Genomic DNA, 21893 nt, shown 5'->3' on the forward strand with positions numbered 1-21893 from the left:
GCGAGGCTCTGAAACCCAACTCCCTCCGGCCGAGCCGCAAGCAGAGCTGCCTATTGTAAGGTGTTCACAATGCGCGCAGTCAGCCCTCTGGTGTGTTCCAACTCTAGACACTTCACACAGAAAGTATGTCTGCTGCTTCAGCCCTCCCCAACACCGAGTTCCCTTTGCAAGGGAACGTCTGGGTTACCCTGTTCCCTGAGAAGGGAACGAGATGTTGTGTAGCTTTGTCTTGTCATACTGGGGTATGCTTGTGAATTGTGTCTTCACTTCAGATAATGGAGGCTGACGGCGCGGTTCACAGGTGCCGTTTTTATATCACGTGACGCACTTAATTTCCATGTCACCTGATCATGGCAGGCCTTTAAATAGGCATGATGTTACACAAGCTTCAAATGCCAGTCACATGCGAGGGCACTTCCCATAGCGTGAAACTCACGCAACATTGAGTTCCCTTTGAACGGGAACATCTAATTTGTGAGACAGTCCATCATAGTAGAAGCAAGAAATTAATGTGCTAGCATCCCAAGCCTGTGTCACAGTTTGCTCTGGAGGTTTTCAAACAGTCCATCAGCTGTACGAAGGAGAAAAAAGACAAGATGGCTAACATTTGCTGTTTTTATGATTTTTTATTTATTTATTTATTTTTGCAGTGTTATTTTCCTCTTCAACATAGGAGCTCTTGAGTATATCTATAGGTGGGATTATCATCCAAAATATGATTAGTTATAACGTGGGTTTATCACCCAAAAGGTGCTTAACCACAAGGCCGCTATGTTTATTGAGTCTTAATATGGCTTATTATTATAATTTGCATTATTATGGCATATTAAAGGCTCTTTAGTTTTCTTTGGCGTTGTAGCCGTGTGTGTTTGTGGCAGCTCTTTTCCATTTCTCAAGCAACATCTTACATGGTTTAGACAGGTTCCTTCCAATGTTGTTTCCAATCACCAGTTTCTCCATCCTTCTCCTGACTATAAGTGCTTTTGCTGTCCTCCATTGTTGTTTTGCTGTGCTGCCGACACTGAATGGTGAAAACAACAGTGATCTGCACATGCTTTGTTGGGAAAAACCCACATGAATTATGATCCGGCTTTTAATTCATATCACATGGCCGTTTATCGGATATATATCCAATCTAATACCATATACGAATGTGGTTCAGGTCTGATTTAGAAAATATTTGATTGTTGTTTCTATACAGTCATGACAAAACTAAAAATGTGTCGCATTAAGGGAAAAAAATAGATGTCTTGCAAGTCTGTGACATACAAGTTATAGTAGAGGATGTTTACTGTCTCTCTTTCTCTCTTCCTGTGTCACTTTCATTTTCCTTCAAAGGCTGTTTATTCATGTTAGGGCTTTAGTTGTGGGTGAGTGAAAGGTTGAGGTCAGACAACTTGATGTTTAATGCCATTATATGAGTCTCTTCTCTTCTGTGGGTTAAGGATCCCTCGTTCTGTCCATTGGCTCACTTTCTCCATCATGCAATGCAATTTTTAAGCCACTTACCCTCCCTACTGTGCTTTTTCAAACATTCTTATTCATTTATTTATTTTAATAAATAAAATATCAAATGGAATACAACTTTGCTATATAGAATTTGTTTTCCTCCTTGCATATCTTAAAAGGGTCATGACATTTTTTTTAATATCTTCCCTGAGGTGTAATTATAATATTAGTACAGTTTTTTGCACAAAAAAACGTACAAAAGTTTGTAATTTATGATCTTTTTCCACCCTGTCTCTGACCCTCTGACTGAAACGATCAGTTTTTGTGTCCTTTACCTTTAAGACGTCATTGTAACCACTGACTGCTTTGATTGGCTGAGATCTTTGCCTGTTAATTAATTATCAACGTCCCCCTTGCCATAACACGTGCGGAACTGTTTTCAGTGACTGAGCGCGAGTGGGCGGGGCCAACAATGTGATGATGTAAAAGTAGGCATCGGTGTCTTATTGTATGGGCAGTCTTATGCAAATGTGTTTGCCTGTGTGAAGTCACAAATCCCGTTACATCCAGACAAGGCGTTTTTGGAGCTTGGTTAAATAAGTGCTCTTTTTGTTCTGAGGAGGATGTATTAAGCTATGAAATTGCAGGACGTTTTAATGGTACAATGACCTCTTATATGTCAAAAGATCAAGGAAATTTGGATTTCTTATGTCATGACCCCTTTAATATCTCTTCTTACAAACGGAAGGACGTAGAAGGCGCAAGGTCCTCTTGGATGTCCCTGGAGCAGTTTAGGGGTAAAATCTTATCCTGAATATCTATCTTTCTATATATATATATATATATATATATATATATATATATATATATATATATATATATATATATATACACACACATCCATGTGAAATACTTAATCTATGAATCAAACAGTCAAATCCCATAATTAATGCCCAACAATCCAGTGTTATTGCTACATACTCTCTTTTCCATGGTCTCTTTCATATTCCCAAGCATGTTCTGATACGCCGGCTCCAACATTGATGTGATCATTTTCCACCTTGGTATTGTGTATTCAGACTCGACGAAGTCCATGAATTTTTGGAAGCCTTCTGGCAACGAAACTGAGTGGTAGCATGTCTCTTCCTGTCATCTCCAAGATAATCCCAGTTATTTTTTTTCAGAGCGGACAGTATCACAACGGCCTCGAGTTGAAGTGAATGACGCGATGGGCATTTGCTTGCTTCGGCTAGTCTTTCCAATGCCAACACCTACGTGCCTGTGCTGAATTTGGTTACGCACAGATCCAGTGGAATTATTATATTCCAGTTTGACATGACATAGCTTACATAAAAGCCCCACTCCTTGCTCATCTTTCGAGTGGTCATTTCACGCATGTGAGATCTGAGGTAAAATAAAAAGATTTAATTTACGCTCCAAATACACTTTAAAAAATAATGTATTAATTTTTTTGAAATGTTTTATTTCAGTGTATTATTTAAAAAAAAAAAAAAAAGTTGTAAAATGACAGTAAAACAATAATCTTCTATTGTTTTCAACGTCGACTAGAAGCAGCTGTACCGGTTAATCGACTAGTCTCGCACATCCGTAACTGCAATATTTACAAAGTAATATGATACAGTTCATGGTATTGCATTACTACAAATATTATACATATTAGCATAAATAAAGTACAACTTGGAATAAATTCCTTGCTGTATCTACTATAATTACAATCTTGATCGAGCAGAAGGTGTGCATTGTTTTCATATAACAGCACAGGTAGTTCTCAGATTCATTTAACATGAACAACTGGTTAATATTAAGGCGCTTGTTCCAGTACCTTATAGTTTCTATAGTAACAGCTCATATACAGGGACTTGGTGGACTATGGCAGATTCTTAACATAATCTAAGACTAATAATAATCAGATTTAAAAACATGTTGTTTAACAAATGAATTCATTTAATCAGTCATGTGGTTAAGCTTTTTGTTAGGAAACATTTATTAAACATTTATGGAATGAGTCTCAGTTGTACGCGCTCTCAGTCTGTTTTCTCTTTTCTCTGTAATCTCAGTAAACTGACAGGGTGTGTGTGTGTGTGTGTGTGTGAGAGAGAGAGAGAGATATGTTCATTCACTGTTAAGTTCGATGCTTCTTTGTGAGTGTATGTCAGAGCCAGACAATATGATCATATCATATCACTGTTTGAAGGATAAGCTGACCAAGTGCTCATCTGCTACGTTTCAGCTCATTACGAAATATCTCCGATGAAGATGATCTCCTCCAGTGTCCTCCATGCTAAAATGAACTTTCCGTGGACTTTAAAGGGATAATACTGTGAACGACAAGTGCGACAATACTATGAATTAATTCATATTAATTATATTATATATTCATTATTAAAACACTTACCGACTCCACTGTTATATGCAGTATCAAGAAACTGATTAGATGTAACGTTTTTGTATAAAAAATTTCCCCATTATATTTGTGTATAAAAAAAAAAAATAAAGATCCATGTTTACATTTTTTTTCCTTGCTAGCTAGTTAAATATCATGCTGTTCATCATGCAATATGAAAATGGCTTCATGTTTGTATTTCTGCTGTATCACCACCTGTGTGTGTGTGTGTGTGTTTAACTATTCCCTTCTATATTTGGCTGTAATGAGAAATAGATGAGAAGACAGGATGGTGTGTGTGTGTGTGTGTGTGTGTGTGTGTGTGTGTGTGAGTGACTAGCTCAGCACTTTCATGTCTTGAATAAGAAATAGTCAATAGATGGATGGGCAGGTTTACTTCTGACAGGGTTGGCTGATAGACTGTGCCAGTGTTTTATTACACTGTGTGTGCGTGTGTGTGTGTGTGTGTATATGAGGCTTTACTGCAGTGCTTGTCTCACTGAGCATGTGCTAGTGTTGTTCTGGCTCTGTCTGGCCGTCTGGTTCTCCAGCAGTGAAAGCAGTGAATATAAAGTACCTTTACTCTGCTCTACTGAATTTTCTGCATGATTATGTGTCTGCAACATTAGCTCATCATCCATGAGATAAATACATCCTTGATGCGTTTTGCTTTGTGTGTGTGGGTTTGAGTGTTGTGTAGTGTAGTGTCTGCTGAGCATCTCTGGAGGATTCGGTCTCGTTCCTGCTCTCTTGGTCATATAGTCTCACTTTTTTTCCTGCCATTTTTTTAATCTTTTTTTTTTTTTTCCTCTACACTCAAAAAATTCAAGACATTGAAGCATAATTGTGTTTTAATTACTGAAGCAGGCAATGGATAGAGTAGCACAAAACCTTACCTTAGTAACATACTTAAAAAAGTAATGACTCTGGTACAAATAGTCATTTAAGTACGAATCAGATTAACATTTCAGACCATGTGGTTGTGATGGTGAAATCAAAACCAGAGAGTTCATGTATAAATATATGGATCAGATTATGCAGTAGCCTAAACAGCTCATCTATGAATAAACATTATGCATAGTATTCTTTTAGCTATCGTTAGCCTTTAGTTATTTTCACAGGCCAGGACTCTCAGATTCCTTTCAAATGGCTTTTAATTGGAAATGATTTTAGAAGATGTAATCTTTGAATACATTTGAGTATTAATTAGTCTGTAACATCATACTGCCGCAGAGAGGGCGAGCATTAGCATCAGCATTAGCATTAGTGTTAAATTCACACCAAGCGTTTGCATAAACCACTGAAGGTGAAAATTGTCTCTCTGTTGTGTCTCAAAGAAAATTACCAGGATTTAGAGACAGTTTAATCATAATCCTTTATGTCTCAGAATCATTTGTATTTCTAAAGTCAGAGCAATCCACTTTGTAGAGAACTGCATCGTGACCTAAACACAAAGTTATGTGTGAACACTGACATGATTCTCTAATTCAGAGTCGGGTTACGCAGCCTTTAAACACAAGCTCTTGCCTTTAAACCCCAAATGTCAGGGATAGAAAATGCAGACTGAAGAAGAAAATGCAGTTTTTCCATTGGCTGTCAAATACTATGTAACGTAAAATCAAGAGACAGTTAAAAATGGAGAAAATTAAAAAGACTAATATGAATGATGATAAAATAATACGAATATATCGCTGCATGAATAGTCCTAGTTGTAATTAGCACATTAATCACTGGACTTTGCTTTAGTTTAAACAATATGGCTTCCACCCTTATTATTCAGCAGCTTATAAAATAGCACTTGATCCAGCTTTTCCTATTAGTTTGCTTTTTTTTCTATTGCAGCAACAGTTAATTGTGTGAACAACATAATGAAGCCATGAGATACTAAATCTAGCTGATGAAATTATAATGTGTGCATGGGATATAGGCAATGTTATCCTGCATTAATTCACTATTCGGCGTTGTCGAATTAATAAAATAATGCTTTTGCTAATTTGATGCGCTCCACTGTGCCTACATTTTGAAGGATAATCTGACCAAGCACTCATCTGCTACACTCCTCCTCCATACACACTCCTCTGTTGGCTCCTCCAATGTTCTCTATGTTTCATGGTATTTAAAAGGAAGAGACTATTAATTATTTAATAGTGATATAGTTATGTATTTAATATTGGCTTTGTAGCCAAAAACATACATTTCAGGGTGACGTATTGTGTTTACGTCAAACTGGCAGACAATGGCATAGGACTTCTTGTTCACTGCTTCTACTGCTCCTTGTTCAAGCTGCAAGGGAAGTGTGTTTAAGTTCAAGGCCAGAATCACACGTACTTGAGACATGTCTCTGTTTTATGCAAATGTGTGCCTGTGTGCATAACTCTCACTTAATCTGTGAATAGCGCTTAAGTCTGGAGTAATTTGGGTATGAAATACTTCAGTACTTTGGGTGTAATGATATACACAGGTCACGATTCTATTCGATTCACCATACTAACTTCGCTGTTCAGTTTAATTAGATTGTCAGAATATTTTTGAACAAAATTTGAATGAAGAAATGTTATGATTTCTGAATGATCAACAGTGCAAAACAATGTGCATTTTTGTCTGTATAAAACTAACAAAATAGCTAGGTTTAATATTGTAAACAAAATGTACTACAGGTTCATCATATGTTCAAAATAAATGTATACGTCTCTCAAAAAATAATTGACTGAATAAAAAAAAGTGTTTGACCTAGTTAAAATGATCAATTGAAACATAATGAGCACCTTAACAACGCCTGAGGTGTCCAATTAGAGCGCCAAAGTCGGCTAAAATAACCGTGTTCTGCGACCTCTTTCTTTGGCACTGTAGATCGCAGCGGCATGGGACTGGTATCATTTGAAAACTACTGAAGAGCTCTTTTTAATGTACATAATAAATTATGTAGATCATATAATATAATACATTATATGTATATATTATCTATAATGTGTATGAATTGTCATGATGCATTGTTGCTATCTACCCACTACGCATATTTAAGTCCCTATAGAATAAAGATGATGGGGGGGTGTGTGTGTGTGTGTGGGGGCGGGTGGGGGGGTGTGTGTGTGTGTGAGAGGATGTGTGTTTATCTGTTTTTTCATAGTATTAGATAAATCCTGATTTAAATCCACTGAGGCATGGAACATTGAGCAAAGGCTCTCAAAAACATTAGAAGTGCTTAAAATCAAATAATGTGACAGATTGAGCATTTATAGGCCTGCTTTGTTTCATCTCTCAGTCTTTCTCTTTCTCATGAAAGCATATCTATGGTATTTCATAGGGCTGCACATTAATGATGCGACTGTATTATGACACATTGTGATTGGAATATGCCTCATGCGAGCTAAAATCCAATCTGTTGTTAAACAATGACTTGCCTGATTCTTTATAACCCCTATAGAAACTCTCATGTTGAACATGTGATGTTGGTCAGGATGCTTATAGAGGACTCCTTTGCATAGTGCAGGCTTCTGAGATGTATCGGTGTTGCAAATGCGAATATTCAGATAATGATTACAATAATAAGCTACAATAATTACTGTAGCTTTCATAAGTTGCCTGCGGATTTCAAGATCATGTTAGTCTGTATTTCTGGATTATGGCTGCAACATTTTGCTAACTGCTTAATTACAACATGATCACTGAGATGATTTCTTAATTAAATCTCTCACTTTCTCGCCTTTCTCTCTCTCTCTCTCTCTCTCTCTCTCTCTCTCTCTCTCTCTCTCTCTCTCAGGACTGTATCCAGCTTAACCAGTACAAACTGAAGAGTGAAATTGGGAAGGTGAGTATTGCGTTTTATGTATTGATTTCAATTTCAGTGCATCTGTCCCTTGTATAAATGATGAACATGATATGATCCAAAGAGAATCTTATATGGTCACATTTCTTACAGTTATAAACTGGGATTTCAGTATCTCAATCTTAAACAATTTTAATCTTCAGTAACACCCCCCCCCCCCCACACACACACCCTACCCCCCAAAAAAATTATTAATTCTTAGGCATGATTAGTCCAAAGCTGTGGCGTTTATTTCTTGACATCACAGGCTCTCATGTAACTCTCCCAAATCCGTCTTGGTTTAAAATATAAAATTACATTTTGAACCAAATTCCAAGGGACGGTTTCTAGTTCTTTATGAATAGTTTTTAGACCAAATCATTGATAATTGGTAATTAGGTGCGCACTTTTACCTGTGAGACTTTGTGAATTTTCCTGAGGTGTTTCCTCTGACTCCTGTGTTCTTGCTTTCTCTCCAGGGTTCTTATGGTGTGGTCAAACTGGCCTACAATGAGGATGACGAAAAGTATTATGTGAGTTCTTCAGAGGAATTTCCACTCCTATTTCCTGTTTATACTACTCCTTGAACTTGATGAAATGACAAAAAAGTCAGTGATATAACCGATTTAATTATAACGACTCTCTGATCACAAAAGATCTTATAGGTAACTTTATCTTCTGGCCCTTTATCTTCACTGTTTGGCTAAAGGTTGGGTTTCGAGCGCAAGTGTGCTGAACGTGACGGGGAGTGGTAGAGGTTCTACTGTTCGTGCAGACACTTGAGTGTCCATTAACTGCACTCCGCTTCTGTTGTTAAGAGTGATTCTATAAGTGGTATAATGGTGTGTGTGTGTGTGTGTGCGCGTGCATGTGCACATGGCTGTACTGAGACTAGAGATTGCACTCGGTCTGAAATGGGCTTAGGCTTCACTCTTCTCACCTGCACAGGCAGGAAATAACCTGTAAAACGTGACCGATCTGAACTAGGACAGAACAGATAATTAAGCTAGATTTGAGAGAGTGAGCCTAGAAAAGAGCCTGTGTTATTGAGAAAAGAAAGGTAGAAAGAGAAAATGGTTTGAAAGAGGTGGAGGTTGGGTGACACGGACGTACAAATTTTCCTCTGTGGTATACGTTATGTAATTTTCTTCTGAAACCCTGAATTACCATAGTGAGCACACTTGTTCACAGTGTAGTCTGTGAACGTTTGGCTTTATAAATTTAAAGTGTGGGTGGAGGACAAACAAGACCAATCAATATGGTGATCTTAGGACAGCATCCGGGAGGATGAGATGTTCCCTGACACGTAGTTATTTCATGTGTGCGAACATGAGTTTAGTATGAAATCTGGCTGTGAGGTCGCGATGAAGAATCCAAGATCGGATGGATGGAGTTGAAATCTTGACCAGGCGTTCGAAATCATGTCCTTATTGCCCATGCAAGTGGCCACTTGTAAGATAGTACGAGTAGGGTACACTAGCATAAATGATAATGTCATTTTAATAAAAGATCACTAGGCTTAGGCCTGTGATTACGTACTGTGAGGAATAACGGACGACGGGCCGTGGAATTATTAGAAAATAATGCACACCCCGAGGTGGTAATGCGGCCACGATGCGAAGCAGCGGTATAAGCGGAGTCAGTTATTCCGCGTGTAAGACAGTTACCACACCTCAAGACATTGTTCAGATGTTTTATTTCAAGATGTTTGTCAGGTTTTTGCCCTTAAAACGCTCTGTGTGGAACTAATTTATTACGCATCCCATCTCAAGCCTCTGTTGCTAATTCCAAAACGTCCTTTTAGAGCTAGTAACAGAGACTCGAGCTATTCATATGCAGTTATTGGGGAGGGAGAGAGAGAGAGAGAGAGAGAGAGAGAGCGATCAATCATGATCATGCTTTTTGTTGTTTCATGCTGATAATATAAAAATAGAACAAATAAATAAATATCGAAAAGCCGACTTGTTCACAGGGTTTTTCGTTTTGTATTACTGCAGAAAATGCAACGGATAAATAAATAAATATTGATACTGGTTCACAGGCTTTTCACATGTGCTCTCTCATGCTCTCTTTTTTCTTGCTCTTTTCTCTCTCTCTCTCTCTCTCTCTAATAACTGCATATCAATGGCTCAAGCCTCCGCTTCGCCTCGTGGCCGCATTACCACCTCGGGTGCGCATTATTTTTCTAATAATTCAGCACCAGTCGTCAATTATTCCTTATATATTTCTGGAAAATCGTAGTTTTCGGTCATTTTGTTTGTTATATCTGTGCGCTGTGGTGGACGGTAGCTTAACCTTTCCGTTATTTCAGTGAACTTGGCGAAGTGATATGGAACTGTAATGTGGTCAAGACCTGACTGGAACTACTTCAGCTGTGCATTTACTGAAAAATAATCGCACGCCTCAGAACATCTGTCAGCCAATCAGAATTGAGAATTCAACAGCAGTGTGGTATAAATCATTTTTAATAAAAGAATTGTCTGTGGAATTTCCGCAGTAAACAATATCACCATCATGCAATGTCAGTTACTACAGTATGTATTATCAAATCATGATGCGCTGTAATCATTCATTACTGTAAATATATTGTAACAGCAACTTTAATTCTCTGATGAGCGTCATACGATTATGGAAAAGACATTTATTTTTATTTTTTGGCTTATGAGCCCTTGTGCTATGATTATGGCTCACTGAGTATTGAAATGATGTAAATGATGTGTTGTGGCCTTCACAGCCACCAGATCTTGACTCATTTCAACACCTATGAGATTTTGGGCACACGTACAGTATCAGTGCTCACCACCACCACCACCACCATCAAGGCACCATCTGAGGGAATATCTTTTGGAAAAATGTTGTTCATCCCTCAGAGACTTGTAGATTCCATTCTAAGGCACAGTGCAATTGTTGTGATGGTTTGTGTTGGCACAACACCTTATTAAAACACTCTATTTTGGTTTGTTTTCCCTTTAATTTGTCACTAGTCTATATGTCACATTATGGCTTATTAACATGATTTTGTCTTAACCTTAATGTTAATTAAGGATTCTTTCTCAACCTTGAAAATTCATGGAAGCAGGCTTTGCCAGCTGTCGCTTATTGAAATAGACCTTTATAAATGTTATGGTTTATGTCATTTGTCATGAAGGGTTTTATGTAGCCCAGTGAATAAAATGTTACCATTCTGATGTTATGTATTCACTGTACATTAATACCGAATCCCTTAGCTCTACTAGGAGTCATAACAAACCGTAACTAACCTAACTTTAGTCAGTGTAAGTCAAGTGGGTTTTTAATTGTCATTCATCTACTGTATATAGCTTGTATACGTTGGAATGAAATGTGGTTTCTCCAGGACCATGATGCGACACATAACAGAACGCAAGACTCATAACGTGCAAATACACATAGGTGACATTGTACAGGACAATAAATACACAGGACAAGAGAACAGTATTGCGCAGGAAAGCGATTGCACAATGGAATGTAAACTATTGTGTAGTGTAGCAGCAATAAGTGTAGCAACTAGGAGCACTGGAACACAGGGCGAGTGAAGGAACCCACCAGATTTTCCCAGGGACCCTCAAAACACCACAGCTGACTCTGCTACCCTAAATTTAGCAACCTATTCATTCAGTTTCTTACACCATTGCTAAGCAGATTCCCGCGTTGCACTGCCTGTCTTTTGAAAGTATAGAGCTTTGGAGGTAGTAATTACTAGGCGCTATTTTTTCCTCCGTGGGTATAATACACTGGTAATGACTTGACAGCTTATGAAAGTTTGTAGGGTATTCTCCTCTGCAGAATGCACACAGTCAGAACACACAGCTAAGGAAAAGAGGAACCGGCTATTTAACTGTCATGATAGCACAAACCCTTCCACAGACCGAGCAGAAATAGAAAGGATTGTAATTTCACCGAAGTTTGATTGAATAACAATATGTAATACAAGCGTTAGCATGGAAACTCTGGCAACATATTAAAAAAAAAAATTTAAAAAAATTATTAATGTAATCTATGCCTCTTGGAAAGGTTTTTTTTTTTTTTCTTTCAATAGACCCCCAGCTTTAAATCAACACTTTTAAGTAAATTGTGACTCTATTGAGGCAAAATGCCTTGAATACTCCTACTTCTGAATATATTGCGAATTAATTTGCAATCAATGTAAATTTGTCTTAATTTAGCCATATGAATTCCACCCACTCTCTACATGGAAGCCATGATAAGATTTAGTTTATTATTATTATTATTATTATTATTATTATTATTATTATTATTATTCAAGCACTCAAGTACTAAGCTGTGTGCACAACTTAGTTGCATTTGTCCATGTGACTAAATCAAGGTTATGAAATTGGAGTAGTGACTCCTCTAAGGTCCTGTGTGTGCCTCTCCTGATTTGTTATTTCATAATGCTGTTTAAATACCTAAAGCTACAGTGCATGGCTTCATGATTATTTAGTCAGGGGAGGAAAAGTCCTGGGCTACGGTGAGTTGCCGTTACAGTCCTATCATAGTAATTCACAGTCAGCTCTGTGTTCTATACCAGCTCAGATGAATCAAATGCCATCACGGACCAACTTTAGTAATCGGAAGATCATGCGCCCAAACCCAAGCACCACCAAGCTGCCACTGTTGAGCAAGGTCCTCAACTGCTCAGCTGTATAAGTGAGATAAATGTATAAAATAAAAGTCACTCTGGATAAGAGTGTCTGCCAAATGCCATAAATGTAAACCTGTAAATGTGTGTTTTCACTAAATGAAATCTGCACTAGCTCCACCAATTCCGTGGCATTGCCTCATGTATTTGACATGTTGGAGAACAAAATACACAGATTAGTTCATTAAAAACGACATTGTAAAATAACCAGGCATTAACCAGTTTTCTACATTATGTTTAGAGTTGGTAGACTAGCTCTTTCTGACAAAAGCAGTCTCACATCTATTCCAATGCCACTCCAACCTGTCCTTTAGGAACAGATGCCATAAATTGCCATGTGGCGCGAAGCTGTTTTGTTCAAATAATAATTCACACACTGCATAATGAGAAATCAACAAACAAAGGAGACAGAACGGACGTTTTCAAAATATTGTTTCCCCCTACATTTGCGAAAAATAATTCAAAGACTCAGTGCATGTGTTTGAAATGTGCTCCCATTTATTCATTACAGAACCCTAATGTCTCGCACAGGTGCCACAAATTGGTCCGTAATGAACAGAGATGTGTTCCAAAGCGTCCGTCATTGTATGAGCTGTGGTGCTTCCTGTTCACACAGTGCACGGTTCTTTCTTTTTACCACAGGAGAATAGACACAGGTGCAGTTATCTTTTTAATCAGCCTATTTCATTTGAATGAGATGCTAATTAGACATTGTTGAAATGGATGGAACTGGTGTTGTGCAAATGCCATATACTGTACGAGGATGTATGCTCTTGATTGTACTGGTGTTCTGTTAAATATTTGTCAGATCGCAGATGTGTTTATTCAAAGTGACCAATCGAAGTGTACAGCCAAGCAGTTGCGGAAACTGTATTTGAAGTAAAAGTGTGGATACTGTGCAAAAATCTACTCGAGTGAAAAGTAGAAGTCAAAAAGTAAATATTTTAACCGACCATAAACGACAGTTTGCGGACATGATTTATTATTTACGATTTCTTTATACTGCTAGCTTAAACAAACCTAGGATTTAGCTGGCTGTTTATCTAATGTTTAATAAAATGAATCCTAAGCCAGCATTTACAGCAACTAAAAACAATAGCTAGCAAATTTACCATATTTAAAGCTAACTGTAAATTTAATTGGATGTCTTAAAAAAAATAATAATAATTACAAAAGCGAAAGTGCAGTTAGTTTGACGTCTGGGTTTTTTTTTTTCTCTTGTAAGGTATTCAATGTAAATAATGATTGAGTAAAGTATAACTCAAGTATTATTTACATTGAATAATAACTAAATAATTTTTGTACATGTATTCTCCGCTCCTGCTCAAATGATCATGATGGACAGGGTGCTAAATTAGCTATTCCCTAATGGCAGTGGCCTCTTTCAGCAGGATAATGCGCCCTGCCACACTGCAAAAATTGTGCAGGAATGGTTTGAGGAATATCGCAAAAAGTTCAAGGTGTTGACTTAGCCTCCAGATTACCCAGATCGATCTGATCGAGCATCTGTGGGATTTATGGATCATGGTGGCCCACCTCACAACTTACAGGACCTAAAATATCTGCTGCTAACGTCTTGGTGCCAGACACCACAGCACATCTTCAGAGGTCTCGTGGAGTCCTCAACAGGTCAGAACTGTTTTGGAGGCACAAGGGGGTCGTACACAATTATGACTTCACAACTAAAATGGTTATCTGACTTATATGTAATGGTTGTGGGGGGGTTTTCCCCCTGCTTATTGCTCTTTTTGCTGGTACATTTTTGCCCCTAAGCTCCTTCCTGCTGGTAGGTAAACCACCCTTCCACTGTTTATTGCTCTTCAGAAATCATGCTCAATTATTCATGGGTGAATTCTCATATTTGCTCATGGATTTCCATAATCACTTTCAATCACTTAGTCAGAGCCACTGCGAACCTGGAGTGCTCCATTAAGGCTAGATTTGGATGAGGGGGATTGGTCTGACCACAGCATACAAAGGCTCTTTTGTTTGATTAATATGGAGATTCAAGGAAGTTGGCCTGATTATGTCATCTACTTGAAAGTCACAGACAGCTACCTCCATAAATGATGGTGATTGGTCGGCTTATCCTATGCCAGATGTAAGAAAAGGAAGAAAAGCAGGAGACAGAGACCATTTGAAAACCAATGACACATACTATGTTTTTGTTTCCTACCTGAATGTTTATCAGTCTGCTTCTCTCTTTCTCTCTCTCTCTCTTTCTTTCTCCAGGCAATGAAAGTGGTATCTAAGAAGAAGCTGATGAAGCAGTGTGGATTTCCACGTATGTTTTCCTAATTAAACTTTGTCTTTGGCCTGAACCCACTAGTATATAGTACTTAAGAAGATGCGGTTAATTTTCCCACAGTATTGAATTAAAATTAATATTATACTGTAGACTTACAACAGAGCTGTTTTAAGTTCATTCAAATTTGTACTTAATTAGTATGTTAAATTTAGCTAAGTTAAACAAGTGAAGATCGAAGCAACATGCAGCATTTAATACTGAATAGTTTTTCTTTTCGTGTAGGAAACACTGTTCTTTGTAGATGCATTTGTGCTATCTGGCCAGGTTCGCTAACAAGACAACCAACCTTAGCTAATTATTATACAATTAAATTAGCCATAAGCTAGGATTACTAGCACGCTGGCTAATTTATGCGATTATATTGTGTAACGCAGTAGCCATATTTGCTATGTGTTAGAACCAGATTGTTGGCTGTTCTGTGAGCTGGAAATGACTAAATTATATGCAAACAGTATACATGTCAATTTTAATATATAATAATCAGAAAAAAACAGCTCACTCGTTCTATGGCAGAAATTGATGTTAAACTAAGTTTGTTTAACCATGCTGTGTGTGCAGGTCGCCCTCCTCCTCGAGGCCCTAAAGCAGCTGTGGGGGAACAGTTGAAAGTGCTTGGGCCCCTTGAGAGGGTTTACCAAGAAATCGCCATCCTAAAGAAGCTAGATCACCTGAACATAGTCAAACTGGTGGAGGTAAGTCAGAGCTTTCAAAAAAGCATTTCGGGAAGCAGTGATTGTCCAAAGAGGCGGTCGTCAGTGCCCGAGGGTGAAGTGCTGAACGAAACGCACCGATAACAAATAAGAGAAGAAGAAGCATTTATGTACAGCACAGTGAAATTCTTTTGTCACACATCCCAGCTTGTTAGGATGCTGGGGTCAGAGCTGAGGCTCAACCATGATACAGCACCACTGGAGCAGCTTGGTGGTGCCAGGACTTAATCCCCTGACCTTCTGATCATTAACCCAGAGCCTTAACTGCTGAGCCACTTATTTTCAAATAAGAAGTTGATAAAGATGCATCTTTGCACATCCCTTTGGTTTTAAGAGAATGAATGAATGGCAGTGTGTAGAAATCAGTTCATTATTGAACTAGGAAATCTTCAGCGCAATAAACTGAGTCTTGAATGTGGAATGGAAAACTGTAGAAGAGGGAAAGAGTTTGAATACCCAATCACATGTAATTTAACTTTAGAGAATAAAAGTGAATGGGGGATCAATGAGGGCTAAAAAGACAGGAAAACGACGTCCCCTTGTCTATTACTAGTTAGTAATAGTTCGTTTTGTTTAATTTAACTTTGTACATTTCACTTTTCTACTGCACATTTTACTCACCTTTCTGTATGCGTTATTTGTGTAAAAAAAAAAAAAAAATTAATAAATCACACACTTTGTGCATGACCATGTTGGTTTGAAGCTTCAGTAATAACTGTAGAAACAATCTGACGAGATAATAAACCTCGTCCACTGGGGACGTGGTTTGTTTCTTCTTTTATTCACGCGTGTCTTACTTGTACTGTACGTATAATCTAGTTTGTGGAGTTCTAGGTCGTAGCGAGTGTCTCTTCGACATGGATATGAACACCACTGGAGCACAGCAGGGCTTCTGAGAGTTTCTGATCCACATACCATTTCTTTTTCAGGTCCTGGACGACCCAGCCGAGGACAACCTGCACATGGGTACGAATGAGGTTCTTCAGCTATAAAACTGTCATCATTCACATGATTTAACTTCCGCACAACTCGCAAGCAGTCAATGCTTTTGCCATGAATTTGTCACTGATTTGTTTATATATATATATATATATATATATATATATATATATATATATATATATATATATATATATATATATATAGGCCTGAAATGAGGCGTAAGAGTCACTTTTTGACGTTTTTTCCTGTATTTTATTGTTTCTGACTGGTGGTATTTGGGTTTGAGTTACAGCAGTGCCATGAGCCATGCATAACTCGTATTACAGGGAGAGATCTCAAACCTAATAATTTAGCAAAACACAGCACACAAGATAGAATGGAGGACTCCATAGTCTGACGACGTGACTCACAGAAAGTGATCTGATTAGCTTCTGACGAGTTGCAGTTGTCTTGTTATGGAGTGCGCATTCATGATGCATTTACACCAGCTAATAAAAGACAAAGCTACTGTGTTTGTAGATAATACCACAGCGCTGTTGAATTCTTTATACTGATTTATTTTCCAGAACCTCTGGTCTGACTGTAGTACTGACTATAATGCAAATCATAGGTTAGTGTTAATGTGCTCGTTCTAATACGTTATTGTTTCTATAGTAAAGCATCATCGCAGGGACTTGTATTATAGACGCGCCACATAATCTAAGCATGATGATAAATGGTTCAAAATAATATATTATAAATAATATATTATTACACACCGGAAAACCTATATTCGTTGATATGGTGAAGCCTTCTTTATGAAGACTTTTCTTTAACATTGATGGAAGGAGTCTCCAGTGTCAGTGCTTTGCACTGTAACAGTCAGTACGTTTTATGCAACAAGACAGAGGACTTTGCGCTTTCTAGTTTCTTGTTAGTATGAAAAGCTGGTGAGGGAACAACTGTTTATAGCTGCTATAATATAATGTACTGTAATGTGGGAATTCCATACCATTTAATATATCTATAAATAGTTTTCAAAAATCATGACGTTTGGCAAATTGCTGTGGTGTAAGAGGAATAAAACACTTTGGGGAAATTTCACACCATACCAGAGTTAATTATTTTCCTATAATAGCATATCATGTCACGTTTTGTTCCTCACTTAAATCTACTTTCTATATTTATTTGTTTGGGAGTCACTTTGAACTAAATCAGCTAGTAAATAAAACACAATACAAGCTGAGCAGTAGAGGGTTACGGGTTCTCATTGTGGATCTCTGGTAGATTTTGGATTTAAACTTGTATGTCTTCAGTCACTAAATGGTAAATGCACTTATATAGCACTTTTTTAACCTTAGCAGTTACACTGGTTCTCATTCACCCATTCTCATACACCAATGGTAGCAGAGCTGCCATGCAAGACGCTAACTTGCCATCGGGAGCAACTTGGGGTTCAGTGTCTTGCCCAAGGACACTTGGGACATGTGGAGTCACGTGGGCCGGGAATAGAACTGCCTACCCTTTGTTGTCCTTTAGTGGATAGCCCTTTCTACCACCTGAACCAAAGACCATAAGATGTTTCAGAAAAAATATCAAGTCCAAATATCTCACTCTTGTAACTACAAACATTGAACAAACTATTGAACTACTGACACCTAAGTAAAATTTACACAGTATGAAAAATGAATTGGGATTTAGGATTTCTGTGGGGAAAAAATCAGTTATGTTTGTTCTTTGTGTAGTGTTTAGCTGATACTCTCTCTCTCTCTCTCTCTCTCTCTCTCTCTCTGTCTCTCTCTCTCTTTGCAGTGTTTGAGCTAATGCAGAAAGGGTGAGTACTCTTTGCCTCCTCTCCTCTCCCGTAATTGAAGTCTTGGTGTGTTTCCCTTTCCATCTCTCCATCCCTCCATTTGTGCCTGTCCTCTCTGGCATATGTGTCATTACTCAGCTTAGTCATTCTCCCGCTTTTTTTTCCCTTTCTGCTCCCTCAATTCAAATACATTTATGAGGCACTCATTTTTTATTATTATTATTAGATGGTTTTTGGCGTTGACGGCCTTTCCAACCTTTACACATTTTGCACATAAGAATCCGGAGTGATTGACAGTTGCGCAGGTGTTTTGAACTCTCCGATATTAACTGACACCCCTGAAAGCCCCGCCCCTTTCATCTCAAATCAGTAAAAAACTTCACGAGGCTCTCATCTCAGCTCGAGTTTCCAGCTTGAAAGATATAAAAGGGATGGTGCTGTTTGTTTGACTTTAGACAGATATGTAGTCAACATCAGTTCATTATATTTATTAGGGATACCACAGAAAACCTTCTATGGAAAATAGTCAAATGTTTTTTTGGCTAAAATAGAAAAAAAATCTGATTGGGGGGAAAAAAAAGCATGTCAAATCTGTGGAAGTCCAGAAAGGTCATGCGTTATGTATTTATTTATTTAGTGGTCTCAAGATAACAAATGTTGTTTTCTTGAGATCACGACTTGTTTTTCTCATGATCTCCTCATAACAAAAGCTGTTAAGTAAAACATTTTTCTCATACCTAGACTTATTTTTCTCATATGTTGAAATGCATTACTGGGCATACATCAGGAAGCACCTTAACAGAAAGCAGCTGGTACAGTGGTAGATTTACAGTCTTTGAGGTTGTAGGTTTGGTCCTGAGCTTAGGTGACTATGTGGTGCTCAACTGTGTTTTTCCCAAATTACCACTTTGGGATCAATAATGTACATTTATATATCTCTCTAAATAACTAACTAAAAAACTAACAATGGAGACATGCCAGTCCCTCGAATGGACTGGCAATGAAACTGAGCATTCGTTCAGCATCACTATAGTGACTGACACTCATGTGGAAATGGTCTAGCACTGACAGACATATGGATGGATGGATGAATGAATGCATAGATGGATGGATGGATGGATGCATGGATGGATGGATGAATGCATAGATGGATGGATGCATGGGTGGATTGGATGCATGGATGCATGCATGCCCAATAATGCATTTCGACACATGAGAAAAATTTGATCACAAAAGTTATGATCTCGACTAAACAATTGCTGTTATCAAGAAAGAAAAAAAAGAAATAACACGTGGCTTTTCTGGACTTCTGTACGAATCTAATCCTTTACAAAAATGTTATGGTAATTATAATTAGAAAGTGATTAAAATGCCATTTGATTTCCTACACCGGACAGCACAGACGCTTTCAAACAGCACGGCCAAGCATGCTTCATTAGAAACTAGAGTGCACATGTACTGCATATTCAAGATTTTACGGTAACCACCAGACATTTGGCATTGACAGTCTTATGTATATTTTCTGTTACCCTAAATTAGTGTAAGTTTGGTTTTGATCTTTGATGTGTCACATCACCATTGTGCATGTGACTCCGACATACCAGAAATACACTAAGCTACAAAGTCACTTGTGACAACGTTCTAATGAATGTCAATCCAGAAAGCATCACAACACAACCTTATTCCAGCAAAACTTGGGTATATCACTTGTGTGTCACATGGATGTTGTTACTGTCAATCTGACATTAAAATGGACTTCAACCATCAACTCATTTGCCAATTCAAATAAGCCTGGATAAATATTTATGCAGCTTTATGTCAGTATGTAGGTGTCATGTAGCCATGTAAACACTACCCTTAAGCACATTATAGAAAGCTTAACCACTTTAAAGCCATTTAAATGTCGTTGCCATTTTGCAGTATGTGAACTATAACTGCAATTTTGTCCAAGTCGCAGCTTTAAAGGGCAAGCAGTATCCCAGTTTACCCTACAAGTCTATTCTTTTTCAAATGTGACATTTTGTTGTAATTGAAAGCCACCTTTACCAGCCTTATCGGCTACACTACGCTGCAGGGAAAGGGAAAGCGTATTATTTAATCTTGCTCGGTTTTCTGCATCTTTCTTCCACAAAGAGGCCAAGATTAGAGGTTTTTTTTTCTCTCCTTTGTTGTTTGTGTTTTTTTTTGTTGTTTTTTTTAACTTTGTATAATTACAAAATGGTCCATTACCACCACAACTAGCTGAATTAGTTTGGCCTTTGGGCAGCATGGGGCTGTAGGATATGAAAGGAATGGCGATGCATGTGGGGCGGGATTTGTGAGTCACTTTTATATAACTCTTTGTTTTATCATCTTTTATAATTCAGGTACAAGGTGGAAAAAAAATGTTTTTGGGAAATTTTTAAGGCTGTCTTTTATTTATTTTTTTTATTAGGTCCACGTTGGATGCTCATTCCCAGTCATGTTCCTGTTAATAAATAATTTACAATGCAAATGAAATTAAGTAAATACATTTGAAATTATATTCCCTACGTGGGCCAGAACAGGTCTTTCAGTGTTCTCTTCTATTTTCATATAATTTTACAAATGTAAACTTTAGAAAGATTGTGAAAGAGTCCATGTTGTCATATAATCAAGCTAGTTTCTTCATTTCAGTCTTCTGTTTATTTAGCCTCACCTCCAGAATGAAGCTAATCTGAAATTAAGAGGCATGTTTAGTTTAAATCAAGTGGCTCGGATGGAGGAGTGGAAATGAGAGGCTTGTCAGTGTTTTTATTTTTTTTTGCGATTTGAGTCACAGGCTCTAGTCAGAGGGCTCTAACATTTAAAACGGCTCCTTTAAACCTCTCCATGTAATGAGACTCTTCAGGCTTTAGACCTCTTGAAACCCTCATTCATGCAGTTCTCACTGTATCTTTCACCTTTTTTCTTTTCAGCCCAGTGATGGAGGTGCCTACAGACAACCCTTTAACTGAGGAGCAGGCCCGTCTCTACTTCAGAGATATTGTCCTAGGCATCGAATACTGTGAGTTATCATCTGGGAATTTCTGTGAGAGACAGACTAATCAAAAACCTTACCCAGTGCACAGATCTGTCCGTAATAAGGAGCTCTGAGAGTTTCGCTATACGAGGAGGATCATCGTCGTTTCCCCTCGGAATGTGTTTGTGTGTTTACACCACACAACTTTGCTTCTACTTAATAATAATCTCGTAACTAAATACAGATTTAAACTCTTAATATGAAATGTTAGCCTGTTTAAAATGCAGTGTCCATCCTAATAAGAATACATACATATTTTTTTATGGAGGCATCTTGGTGGGCTTGCTTTATGAAGATATGGGTTAGAAAAACAAAGCCTTAAAGGTCACTAGCTTACTAGGCTTTCCATAACTTTTCCATGGACACTTTTAGTCATTGTCCCTTATGTAAAGGTGAAGTCCTCTGGGAAATATAGTTGTCAGACGCTTTTCCATGTTTGTTGTTTTGGTGTCATGGTACATCAAGGTGTCCATTTTAACTAATGAGGAAAGAGTTTGAGGAAAAACTCTGATCACTGACCTTTGGGTTAGCGGTACCTATAGTAATAAGATAATAAATCACAAATCTATACCTCTTCTCCACCAAGAATCGCTGTGAGTCACTGACGTTGAGAGTAGAAGTCGTTTTCATACCTCGTTTGGTAACACTCACAGGCAGAGGATCTACAGACATGACGTTAGTATCAGTCACATATTTGAGGCAGTGTGAGTTCTCTCTTCTTCTGCTTGGCCCATATGACAACTTCTAAATGGCTTTCCTGTGAGTGCGGATTAGTTTGATCTG

General features: G+C 37.9%; 1 protein-coding gene across 2 annotated transcripts in view; it reads left to right on the plus strand.

Moving 5' to 3' along the window:
• Positions 1–21893, plus strand: part of camkk1a (calcium/calmodulin-dependent protein kinase kinase 1, alpha a) — a 105917-nt gene that overhangs the window by 57862 nt on the left and 26162 nt on the right. For both annotated transcript variants that reach the window (XM_053618727.1, XM_053618729.1), the window contains exons 3-9: positions 7614–7661; positions 8138–8191; positions 14551–14602; positions 15185–15318; positions 16266–16302; positions 18070–18091; positions 21007–21095. In XM_053618727.1, coding sequence (XP_053474702.1) covers positions 7614–7661; positions 8138–8191; positions 14551–14602; positions 15185–15318; positions 16266–16302; positions 18070–18091; positions 21007–21095 — 436 coding nt within the window. The remainder of the gene's footprint in view (positions 1–7613; positions 7662–8137; positions 8192–14550; positions 14603–15184; positions 15319–16265; positions 16303–18069; positions 18092–21006; positions 21096–21893) is intronic.

The sequence above is a fragment of the Ictalurus furcatus genome, chromosome 28 (assembly GCF_023375685.1).
Source record: "Ictalurus furcatus strain D&B chromosome 28, Billie_1.0, whole genome shotgun sequence".
Lineage (NCBI taxonomy): Eukaryota > Metazoa > Chordata > Actinopteri > Siluriformes > Ictaluridae > Ictalurus > Ictalurus furcatus.